General features: G+C 45.1%; 1 protein-coding gene across 2 annotated transcripts in view; it reads left to right on the forward strand.

The window, feature by feature from the left end:
* The window catches only part of Npas2 (neuronal PAS domain protein 2), a 185,537-nt gene that overhangs the window by 105,285 nt on the left and 68,103 nt on the right, over positions 1 to 12,149 (forward strand). For both annotated transcript variants that reach the window (XM_031367287.1, XM_031367288.1), the window contains exon 4: positions 4,964 to 5,055. In XM_031367287.1, coding sequence (XP_031223147.1) covers positions 4,964 to 5,055 — 92 coding nt within the window. The remainder of the gene's footprint in view (positions 1 to 4,963; positions 5,056 to 12,149) is intronic.

Genomic DNA, 12,149 nt, shown 5'->3' on the forward strand with positions numbered 1-12,149 from the left:
CAGATACTGTCCTGTCACTTGACGTTACTGTGTGACACCATCCAGGAACGCATGTCTTTCTCAGACCGTCCTCCCTCCAGTGCTTTTACCCCTGTATAAAGATCGTGCACCTACGGTGCCACTCACTTTGAACAGTATCCAGAGCAACAATGGCAAAAATAAATAAATAATAAAGAGCCAGAGGACAACAATTGAAAGCAGAGATCATTTTTGCCTCAACTATAACATCAAACAATAAAATCAGGAAAGTCCAAATCACTGAGGACGTAATTATAGCTCTGAGAATCCTCTAAGATGGCTTTTCTCTGGACATGTTCCTCGACAAGATGGCATCACAGCAGAGAGCATCATGGGGACGTGGGAAAGTGTCCTTATATTTTAGGGTTTTTTTTACATGTTGTTCTTTCATTATTTCTTTATGAACTGGGTGACAAACTGTCGTTTATCTTGCAGATGCTATGAGAGAGGGTAAAGAATGTGTTCATTGCTTTGGTTAAGAGTCTGGGGAAGGGCTGGAGAGATGGCACAGCAGTTAAGAGCACTGACTGCTCTTCCAGAGGCCCTGAGTTCAATTCCCAACAACCACATGGTGGCTCACAACCATCTGTAATAGGATCTGATGCCCTCTTCGGGTGTGTCTGAAGACAGCTACAGTGTACTCATATACATAAAATAAATAAATAAATCTTAAATAGGAGAGAGAGAAAGAAAGAGAGAGATGAAGAGAGAGGGAAAGAGGGGAGAGAGAGAGAGAGAGAGAGAGAGAGAGAGAGAGAGAGAGACTGGGGAAGACCACACAAGCAGAATTGCAATAGCCATCACCCTGATCATTTAATCAGAGTGCTTCTATTTCCTAAGTAACATTTTAGCCAAGTGAAATAGCAGGTTGGTTTGATTGCCAAGATATTTTGTGCAAATTACTCAAACTAGGTCAGTGCCACAGAAGCAGGACAGCTGTTAAATAGGGCAGCTGGGATCAAGTTCATCGGCCTGACATTTATGCTACTCTCTGTCCACTGTGGAGTTACCGAATTCTCTAATCAGCCCAGGAAAGCCAGATCCACAGCACCGCTGCCTCCTGACAACAGGAATGCCTCTCCAGCCTTGCCTTTTCACAAGGTGAGGCCTGACTGCCTGCCCAACCTACCTACATGCAGTCAGAGTATCTATAGACTCACACAGGTTTCTGAGAACCCCTATTTGGAAGAAAGGGGAAAGCTCCATAGTGAATTTCATGCAGAAAAGGGATGCCCACAACAAAATATGACTCAAAGCAAAATAAAAACAATACAGCAACTTTACTTGTCTCCCAAGTACAGATGAACCCCACAGGTGTAGGCAACAGAGTGGAAGGGTGAGTTTCTTTCTGCACTCATGCAGGGTTCCCAGAAAGCCACCCTTCCTATCAGTGTCTCTGGACTTCACAACAGCACCTTACTCAGAGTCCTGTGATGTAGAAGTTTGGGAGGTTAATTAACCTGAATCGACAGCCAGGAAGGCATGGACTTTAAACCCAGCAGCCTGTCTATGGAGCCCTGATCTTAAGTTGCCTTCTACTCTTCTCTCCAAGGTGTAATGCCTGGGGCCCCAGGACCAGTCTTCTGTCATGGCTACACTGTAGCTCTGAGTTAGTGTATCCACTCATACCATTGCTCAGCCTTGGCTGCCCATGAGAACCACCTAAGGAGCTGGGATAAATCCACTCCGTGGATAGATATACCAGAATCTTTGGGAGTGGCTCCCCAAAAAGTATGCTAGACTCTGCTTATGCCAGTTCAAAAAATGAGTCCTAATTTGTCTTTGTATGCACTTAAGCATGTGTGCAGGCATGCATGTGTGTGTGCATGTGTGTGCATCATGTAGAGGCCAGAGAACAATCTCGGGTCTCACTATTCAGATTCTTTGCATCTTTTTTTACAGACAGAGTCCCACGGTGGCCTGGAATTTGTTAAGTAAGCTAGGCAGGCTGAGCAATAAGCCCTGAGGATGGATTACAAACATCCACTGCCATGCCCAATTGTGTGTGTGTGTGTGTGTGTGTGTGTGTGTGTGTGTGTGAATCCTGAGGGTAAAACTCTAGTCCTTGTGCTTGTAAGGCAACTTCACTGGTTAGAGTTTCTGTATAAGGCAAGAACTTCCCTGGTTAGAGTTTCTGTATAAGGCAAGAACTTCGCTGGTTAGAGTTTGTTGCTATGAAGATACACTATCACAGAGAAGCAAGTCGGGCAAGAAAAGCTTTACACTTCCACAGCATTGTTCATCACTGAAGGACGTCTGAACAAGAACTCAAGCAGGGCTGGAACCTGGAGCTAATTCGGAGGCCGTGGAGGGGTACTGCTTACCGGCTTGCTGCTCATGGCTCACTCAGCCTGCTTTCTTAAAGAACCTAGGGATAGAACAACCCATAATGATCTGATCCCTCCCTTAACTTAGGGAACCTCAGTTGAGAAAACACCTCCATGAGATCTGACTGGAGGGCATTTTGTTTCTTTTTTTTTATTATTAGATATTTTCTTTATTTACATGTAAATTTCTCCTTTCCCAGTTTTCCCTCCAAAAAACAAAGAAACAAACAAAAACAACAAAAACAAACCCCTGTTGCCTCCCCCCTCCCCATGCCTGCCACCCCACCCTCTCCCACTTATTGGCCCTGGCATTCCCCTACACTGGGGCACAGAACCTTCACAGGGCTGAGGTCCTCTCCTCCTACTGATGATTGAATTTGCAATCCTCTACTATACACATGCTGCCAGAACAATCAGACCCTTCCATGAGTGGTCCTTGGTTGGTGGTCGAGACCCTGGGAGCTCTGAGGATACTAGTTAGCTCATATTGTTGTTCATCCTAAGGGGCTGCAAACCCCTCAGCTCCATTGGTCCTTTCTCTAACTCCTTCATTGGGGACCCTGTACTCAGTTCAATGGATGGCTGTGAGCCTCTACATCTGTATTAGTCAGGTACTGTCAGAGCCTCTCAGGAGATAGCTATATTTAGGCTGGCTTGTGGAGGGCATTTTCTTAACTAGTGATGGATAGGTGGTGGCCAGCCCACTGTGGGTGGAGCCATCCCTGGGCTGGTGGTCCTGCATTCTATAAGAAAGCAGCCTGAGCAAGTCATGAGGAACAAGCCAGTGAGCAGCGCCCCTTCCCTGGATTCTGCATCAGCTCCTGCCTCCAGGTTCTTGCCCTGCTTGAGTTCCTGTCCTGACTTCCTTCAATAGTGAACAGTGGTATGGAAATGTGAGCTGAATTAACCCTTTCCTCCCTAGCTTGACTTTTGGTGATGGTGTTTCATCACAACAATAGAAACCCTAACTCAGACAGTTAAAATAAATGTTGGACAGTGCAGTTCTGCCTAACAATAACAGCAACGTGTCCTTCCAGACTCTTCCCTGAAGAGCTTGAGGGACACAGGTGATGAGGGGATGAGTCAAGTTCTGGTCTCATGTGTAACTTGGCGCTTCACATCCTCTTTCTTCATGGGTAACCACTGAATCCATTCAGACCCGTTCAAATAGAGGATTCACTCTCTCTGCCCTCTCCATGAGAGAGATTGCCAAAATCACAGGCATAGGGCTTTGAGTGTTGCTTATTGGCAGTGCATGCCTGGCATGAATGGGGCCTGGGTTCAAACACTTAAAGTAAAGGAGGCTAGGAAGGAAGTCTTGAAATCTATTCTGAGTACAATGGGCAGCTTCTCTGCCTGAGCGATTTGCTCCCTTTAGGAAGTTGTTCAACAAATTTAGTTTTATTCTCTGAGGTATAAATGGTATATTCTTAAATTTTTCTTAGCATGGGTGGGGGAAATATCGGTTTAAGATAGAGGATAGAAGCTGGAGAGATGGCTCAGTGGTCAAGAGCACTTTCTGCTCTTCCAGAAGTCCTGAGTTCAATTCCCAGCAACCACATGATGGCTCACAACCATCTATAATGGGATCCAATGCCCTCTTCTGGTATGTCTGAAGATAGCAACAGTGTATTTATATAAATAACTAAAGTTTAAAAAGAGGTAGAGGATAAGTAAGAAAAAACAAATAGATATGGTATCGTATTTACAGTATCTATGGTAATATTGAGGTAACTTAATAATAAAACACAATTTCTAAGTGCAAAAAGGATATTTAAAGAGTTCCACATAGGCCAGTGATTATTCAATTGTCAAACATGAGTGATAGCCTAATGTCATGATCATGACAGAGAATAGGTAAACTATTAATAATAAAAACCACAAAAGTTTTAAGAAAAACAAATTCAGTTCTTGAAAGCAACTCAGGGGCTCAGGGTATAATAACAGGGAAGTCCAGCACCACCCTAACACGGTGAGGCCTGCACCACATGGAGACAAGATTTTAAGCGATGATAATGATGAGTATCTCTGTAGCAGTTGTTGCTTAGGAATGATGGAGAGGATGGGAATTGAACTTGAAACACTGGGCCTGTTTACTGTAAGCCTAAGGTATTTCTGGAAGTTGTTGTTGTTATTTGGAAGTGCTGTGAATAGAACCCAGGATGACACACATAGGTAGGAAGCTTACATTCTCTATTATCTCTACCTTCAGCCCTTGGAATTTTTAGAATCCCAGATTCCTGGAGTGTTTTCACTTTGCTTTAACTGTGTAACTTGAGAAGACACAACCAGATCAGTCTTCTTCCCTTCCCTAGCGGGCACCACACTTCTTGGTTCTAGCTGCTCTAGCTTTGCCCCTAGAGAGTCTGGGCCGTGGTCTGTCTTCTCCCTGTGCTCACAATGAGATGGTCTCTTCTTCACGGCTTCCTAACAGGCTGTGACAACATCAAAACTGTTGTTCAGCCCGTTATATCCACAGTCCTCAGAGTCTGGAAATCAGGGAGAACATGCCCCCTGTTTTCTTTAATTAAAGATTTATACAAAATAATTCCAGATCTGATGTGCCCTGAATGTGAAGCCTTATGTACATTTTTCTTCTGTTTCTGTTTGTTTTTTAGAAGTCTCAGCACAAACAGAAATCTGTGACATCCAGCAGGACTGGAAGCCTTCATTCCTCAGTAATGAAGAATTCACCCAGCTGATGTTGGAGGTAAAGTGCACTTTTTCAAGTTAGCTTAATAAGGCTTGGGGTGTGGTGTAGTGGGGAATAGATTGGCGGGGCATGTGCAGAGCATACACAATGCCCTGGGTTCAGATCCCCAGCACCACATGAAACCAGGCATGGTGGCTCAAGCCTGTAATCCCAGTACTCTAGAGGCTGAGGCTGAAGAATCAGAAATTCAAGGCTATACTCTGCCGCACAGCGAGTTTAAGACCAGCCGAAGAGATACAGGGCCTTGTCTAACAACAGTAACAACAGCAAACAAAACAAAGAACAAAATGAGGAAGTTGCTCAGTCAGGAAAGCACTTGCCTCATAGGCATGAGGACTTGATGTAGTCCCCAGAACCCACATTTTTAAGAATGCATGCATGGTGACACACATTCATAAGTCCAGCACTTGAGAGGAGATACTGACCACCAAGCCAGCCAGCCTTGTTTATGTGGTAAGCCCGGGACAAAAGAGAAACCCTGTCTCAAGCCAAGAAAATCAAAGTGAATGGCTTCACACACATGCACATATACTTACATGCACAAGTGCACATGCACTCACACACATGTGAACATCCACTCATACATAAATATGTATGTACACACATGTGCAGACACGCATATGCACTTGAACATGCATATAAAACTACATACACAGACACTCACATATATCCACCCACACATGTGCTTAATAAAGAGTATAGTAAGTTAGAAATGAAAATGTAGCCATGTATTCCTGTTAGCTCTCGTGCCCAAAGAAAGCAGCTGTTCATAGCCCTGGGAAAAGCCCTGGAACGGATGCTGGCCTTTGGTTCTGCCTGTTATAGTTTATGCTTTAACTACTAAAGTTGGTTGGGCTACCTAAGCAAGAATTCCCAGGCTGGATGTGGTGGAGTACTGTGCGTTGCCTCAGTGACTGTAGGACCGGCCCCATCTGTGACCCCCTCAACAAAGGGCATAGAACATGAACCAGGGGTAAGTGACAGAAGCAGCCAGAGGGGAGATGAGGAGTAGAAGATTGTGACAGACAGAAGCCCCTCTTTAGAATACAGAGGTTGCAATCTTCTCCTTCGTAGACACACATTTGGAAACATCTTTGAAAGTTAATGCTTTCGACCTGAGCTCACCGTACCTGAACATTATGCAGGTGTCAGCCACAGTGGCCTGTGCCTCCCACCCTGCCCCTGCCGTTTCTGTGCTGAGATGGCAGTGTCCCTTTCCCTGCAGGACTGAGCTGAGGGGTATGGGGAGGGGGAGGCTGATGATGAACAAATCACCTCCATCGGTGTCCTTGGAACACTTTCGTACGGGTGTAAGTCCTCAGGACAGAGCACGTCTCTACACAAGCCCTAGTGGGTTCTCTGACCCTAGACTTGGGGAGTTTACTGTAAGAGCTTGCCTACCTCCATGGAGACTGACCAGTCAGATATGACTTGACAGAAAAGCCCAGCAAAGGGAGGCTCATCCTGCCATGTGGCCATGAACGGCTGGCTCCAGGCTGAGCCTTCCAAGGGTGGCTTCCTAGGATAAGTCTTTCTATAGCTCATCTGTGCGCCTATATAAGACTGATGCAAACTTCAATCTCCATAGATTAACCATGCAGAAAACAGAAAGTACCGGAATAAGAAAATGCCAGAATAAAGATGTCTAAATATTATGAAACATAAATGCATTAATGAACATTTGCAGCAGATGAAAGCTACTTAACTCTACATGGGAACTATATTTAAAGAAAATACAGAACTTTCTGCAGAAGCAATGTATTTTAAGTATGTTAAATTTAAAGCAGCTTATGAAATATAATGTTAATTTGTTGCATCATTATGCTGCCTTACAGGCATCAATTTGTCTTTTAATTCCCATGGGAAAGGATCTAAAAACATATAACCCTCTGGAACCAGCCACTTTTTAAGAGCCTGCTAGTACAACCTTTTTTGCTTTAATCCAGCGAATTTCAAAGTATCTAAAGAATTTAACAGAATAAGGTTTCTATGAAGTTTTTAAAATGTTGATAAATTTATGTCTGGAAGAAAAGGACTAGCAATCAGGACTACGTTACAACCCCTATGAAGCTGTTCTCCAGGGTACAGTCCTTGAAGCGAGAGAAGAGAAGACTAAATGCATGGCTTGGATCTGGAACCACCCCTGTCCATCCAGCCCTAGTCCACAAAAGGCGGCTGTGAGCTGGAAGGCTACTAACTAGTGCTTGGCTCTGGCTATGCTAAGCTTGTCTCCCAACCTGTTGCCCTTCAGTAGACACTGACTGGGGCTGAGTCAGCAGCAGCACCTTCTGCTTTCTCCCTTCTCGTGGTCCAAGCCCCATAATGTGGCCTCTCAGATGACTTAGGAGTTTTCACAGCGCACCTTATTCCTAGTCTTCGTTCCATCCCTACTGCGCATCCTCATCTTTCAGAGAGCATACCTGTGAGGATTTGTATATGCTTAGCCCAGGGAGTGGCACCATTAGGAGGTGTGGCCTTGTTGGAGGAGGTATGTCACTGTGGGCATGGGCTATAAAACCAAACCCTCAGCCTAGCCACCTGGAAGCCAGTATTCTAATAGCAGCCTTCAGATGATGTAAAACTCTCAGCTCTGCCTGCACCATACCTGCCTGGATGCTGCCACGTTCTCACCTTGATGATAATGGACTGAACCTCTGAAACTGTAAGCCAGCCCCAATTAAATGTTGTCTTTTATAAGAGTTGCCTTGGTCACGGTGTCTATTTACAGCAGTAAAACCCTAAGACAACGCCTTTCCAGGACTCATGTCTTTGTGGCCAGGAAAGTCCTTCTATTTCAATGAAGACACAGCCTGGCTGGGAAGCTCTGTGCTCCAAGGGAAGCACGAGTGGCTCTGAGCATGAAGCCTCTCTTCTTCCTACCATCTGTCAAAGGGGCGCAAAAACCAGACTTCAGGACTCACACTATGTAAAATATAAAAGAAGAAAAATGGCTAAGAGGAAGACTAATTAAAGCACTTGGAGAAATGACCCAGAAAGAAGGAAACTCCCTTTGTTTAAGAAGATATATCCCTTTTATTTTTATGTGTTTTTGCCTGGCATATGTCTAGGCACAACATGGGTGACTGGTGCCTGTAGGTGTCAAAAACAGACATCGGATACCTTAGAACTGAAGTTACAGACAGTTGTAAGCCACAGTCTGGGTCCTGGAAACCAAACCCAGGTTCTCAGCAAGAACAAGTGTTTGAGCCTGCTGAGCTATCTCCCCAGCCCCTGAGGGAGAGAGAGCTCTTGCTGGCTGGCTGGAATCTTTCCGCCTGCTTTTCAGGAAGCTTCAGAAGTCTGTTTTCTTAATCCATGCTCTGTCCCAGAGAACACAAAGAATGTTCCATCAAAATTAGGAGTATGTATGTAGGTAAGGGAGGTCTTATGTCTCTGTAACAGGTGGTGAGGGAAGGACTTGTAGAAATTCCCTCCCTCCATGGGTAAATAGGGCTGTGTGGTGGTTCTGTCAAATCCTGCACCGTGGGATTTCCAGAGCTGTGTATTGCTAACACAGATTCAATGTGGGTCTTAGAAGCTTTGGGATACTCCCAGGGAACAGCGGAAGGGCATCTCATACCGATGAGTACCCTCAGTTTTGTGACATTCACATGCTTGACAGACCCAAGAAGGATATGGGCTCACTGTACAAAAACAAGCAAATAAATAGAAAGATAGGTTGTTCAAGTTCTATTTTCCCTAGCCTTCCATCTGTTTCCAAATGAGGATGCCCCCATTCACCTACAGGAGGGCTGAGGGGCAGAGAGCCTGGGGAAGAGTGGGGTTAGCAAAGTCTGGAGAGAGGAGGGCTTGGGATGAAGCAAGACTGCTGGATAGGTTCTAATTCACTGTCAGCTAGAAGCAAGAGGTCCTGGGGTACTATAACACCACAGGGTGACTACAGAACAATAGTGTGCCTTGGATAGAAAGACCTTAAATGTCTTCATCATAAGGAGATGGTAAAGGTTTTGGAGGCAGATGCCTCTAACCTGACTTAAATATTACTCTCCCTACGCACATATCATATCCCATGGTACCCCACAGACAGGTACAACTTTATGTTTTTATATATCAGTTAAAATAACTGAGTCCTAGCTCAGGACTGGGGCTGTAGCTCAGTGATAGAGTGCTTGCCTCTCACCTGGGCCACATGACCCAAGCCATGGAGTTGAGGTTACACTGACAAAATAAATTTAAATTTTAAAAAGGAAAATGATTTATAAGAACAGTGGCCGAGATGGGGCTAAAGTCTCTGGGCTTTGCTTCTTTTTCACCGTAACTCACAAATCTAACCCAGAGTGTCTCAGTGTCAGAGCAACAGGCATTGCACACTTAATCTTTCTTTGATGCCCTGTATGTTGTGGGATATTTTTCAGCATCCCCTGCCTCTGCTCCCTAGATACTATCACCAGACTCTGGTAGCAACAGCCCCAAATGTCCACAGACATTGCCAGCTATCCCAAGGTTGAGACCCACTGAGGTAACTCAAAAGGATATGATTCCCTTAAGAGATGTGCTGTACCAAAACCAACTCAGCATGAATCAAAGACCTTTTGTAAGACCTGAAACACTAGAGAGAGTCTCGTGATAGAGGCAGAGGCAAGAACCCCTGAAAACACACCACCAGCATGAGAAACATCTTTAAGCACTCATAAGTGAGACGACATGAAATTTAAAAGCTTCTGTGGACTGAAGAAGCTATCTGTGAAACGAACACAGAGCCTACAGGATGGGCAGTCTCCCATCAGCTGTCCCTCAGGCAGGAGGTTAAAGTCTAGAATATATAAAGAACTACAGAAATCAAACGAAAAAAAAAAATCCTGTCAATCAATAGACAGTTTTCAAAAGAAGAAACACAACTGGCCAATAAATATTTCTTAAGGTCTTCGACATCCTTAGCCATCAGGGAAATGCAAATCTAAAAGTTCTTTAAGATTCTGTCTCACTCTGCTCAGAATGCCTTTACATCAATAAAACAAATGGGGGTGGCAGGGGTAAAGAGATGGTCACTCGTATCTTGCATGCCAGCCCAGCCTCCTGTGTCAATCGAATTTCATCTCACTGGCACCATATCCAACCTCAAGGCCCAGCCCAGTCGGTTAAGTCCACACTAGACACAATCAATAAAAGAAACTGGCATGCCCAGGTCTCATTCCAAAAACACAAACAGTGTGAAAAATGAAGACAGTAAGTCCCACCTCAAATCTAACCAGTCCTCTACAATATCCTCCAATGAGAATCTCCATTGTGAACTCAGAGCCTCCAGGATTTGAAAACTGAATTCAATAAAGAGAAACATTAAAGTGAGGTAAAGCAGAAACAAAGATGGGATGGAAAAGCATGGCAACCCAATAAGAAGCTCTCTGGAAAGCAACACAAGTAGACCAAGGAGAAGACAGAATATATGAACTTGAAGCTAGAGGAAGCACAGCACACAACCAAAGATATGGGGGGAAGAAGTTAAAACACGAGGAAGGAACACATGGGGAATGAGGGACACCATGGAAAACCAAACCTTTCGAGTACAGGCATAACAAGGGAGAAGCCAATGACAGCCAAGTCTTTCACAAAATCATAGAAGAAAACTTTCCAAAAGTAAGGAAAGACATCCCCATACAGATATGCACAGAGCACAAAATTTAAAAAGGCCAGAAAAGAAAATCCCTGTGACATATCCTACTTAAAGCACTAAATACAGAACAAAGAGCCCAGAAGGGGTCAAGGGAAAATACAACCACATCCACACTCGGTGCACTGTCCTGGTCTCTGCTGTCCCACACTTAGGCACACCCTCCTGACGGCATAGAAGGAATACCCCTTTATGGAAGTAGATTCTCAACAGCGCCTTGGGAGGATCTAGAAAAAGGCGTGGCAGAAGGTTTCTAAATCCTTCTAAGCTCGGCTCTGCCCCCTCCACAAAGTGAGAAACAGATTTGGAAGAGAGGCTGTTTCAAAGATGTGGTCGGTGTGACAGCCTTGTTCCCATGCACTCTATCTCACCAGGATCACTGGATAGCCAACTGCCAGTGTGACCCTCTTCTTTGCTGAATGGCGCCCATAGGCGGAGTTTTAGAAATCAACTTTGAGTTGTTGAAAGCATTATAAACACCCACAGTCAAATCTCAATACATTTAAAAACTGAACATAAGGAGGCTCTACCCTGCGAAAGAGCACGGTCCACAGCTATCCCCTCACAGCCAAGGCAAGGCGCCCACCGGAGAGTATAGGTGCTTTGCATGCATGCAGTTTCTAGACATTTGGAAACCCTTATGCCCACGTGAGTTAGTTACAAAGCCCCCACTCCCACCCAGCCTTGTAGAATACAGTGAATGGAGCAGATAGGGATCGGAAACAAGTTTCACTACCCTGGTGCCTCAGCCTCCCAAGTGCTAGGATTACAGCTTAATACCACCACAGCACCCTAATGTAGATGGTTCTATAGCGAGAAGGAACTGAAGGCGTGAGCAAAGAACTTCACATTCTTTGCTCATGTGCTATGGTTGCTCTGTCTTCAATGTGACAATGGATGTGGACGAAGGTCTGTCACATTGAGCCAGGCTCCGAAGGTGGACCTGACTGGACCAGCAACGGAATGAGGAAAAGACACACAAGAGACATGTGGACAGAAAAGCTGGGATTGGGTGCACTGGGCTCTCTGATGGAGATGCCCTAGAAAAGCTGGGATTGGGTGCACTGGGCTCTCTGATGGAGTTGCCGTAGAAAAGCTGGGATTGGGTGCACTGGGCTCTCTGATGGAGATGCCGTAGCACATCACTTTATTAGACAGTTGAGTGGGGGCAGGGTCATTGCACACAGCTGAACAAAGAGGCAGGTTTAGCTAATCTTGATAGGAACAGTCTCTGTAGGGGAGCTGTCTTCAGGCCTTGAATACCCATTGAAGGTGGGGCTGGGGCCACAGCAGACATTTTTCTCTACACACTCTCTACACATGGATCAGAAGGGAAGCTTTGCCTTTTTCTGTCAACCACACACTCTCACTCAGGCCTTCACACATTCAGTAATTCCCCTAGAGGTCTGCTTTGGCCTGCGGGCACACATTTCTCTTTGTAAGGTATCTCTTTCTCTATACC

The sequence above is a fragment of the Mastomys coucha genome, unplaced genomic scaffold, assembly GCF_008632895.1.
Source record: "Mastomys coucha isolate ucsf_1 unplaced genomic scaffold, UCSF_Mcou_1 pScaffold14, whole genome shotgun sequence".
NCBI classification, from domain to species: Eukaryota; Metazoa; Chordata; class Mammalia; order Rodentia; family Muridae; genus Mastomys; species Mastomys coucha.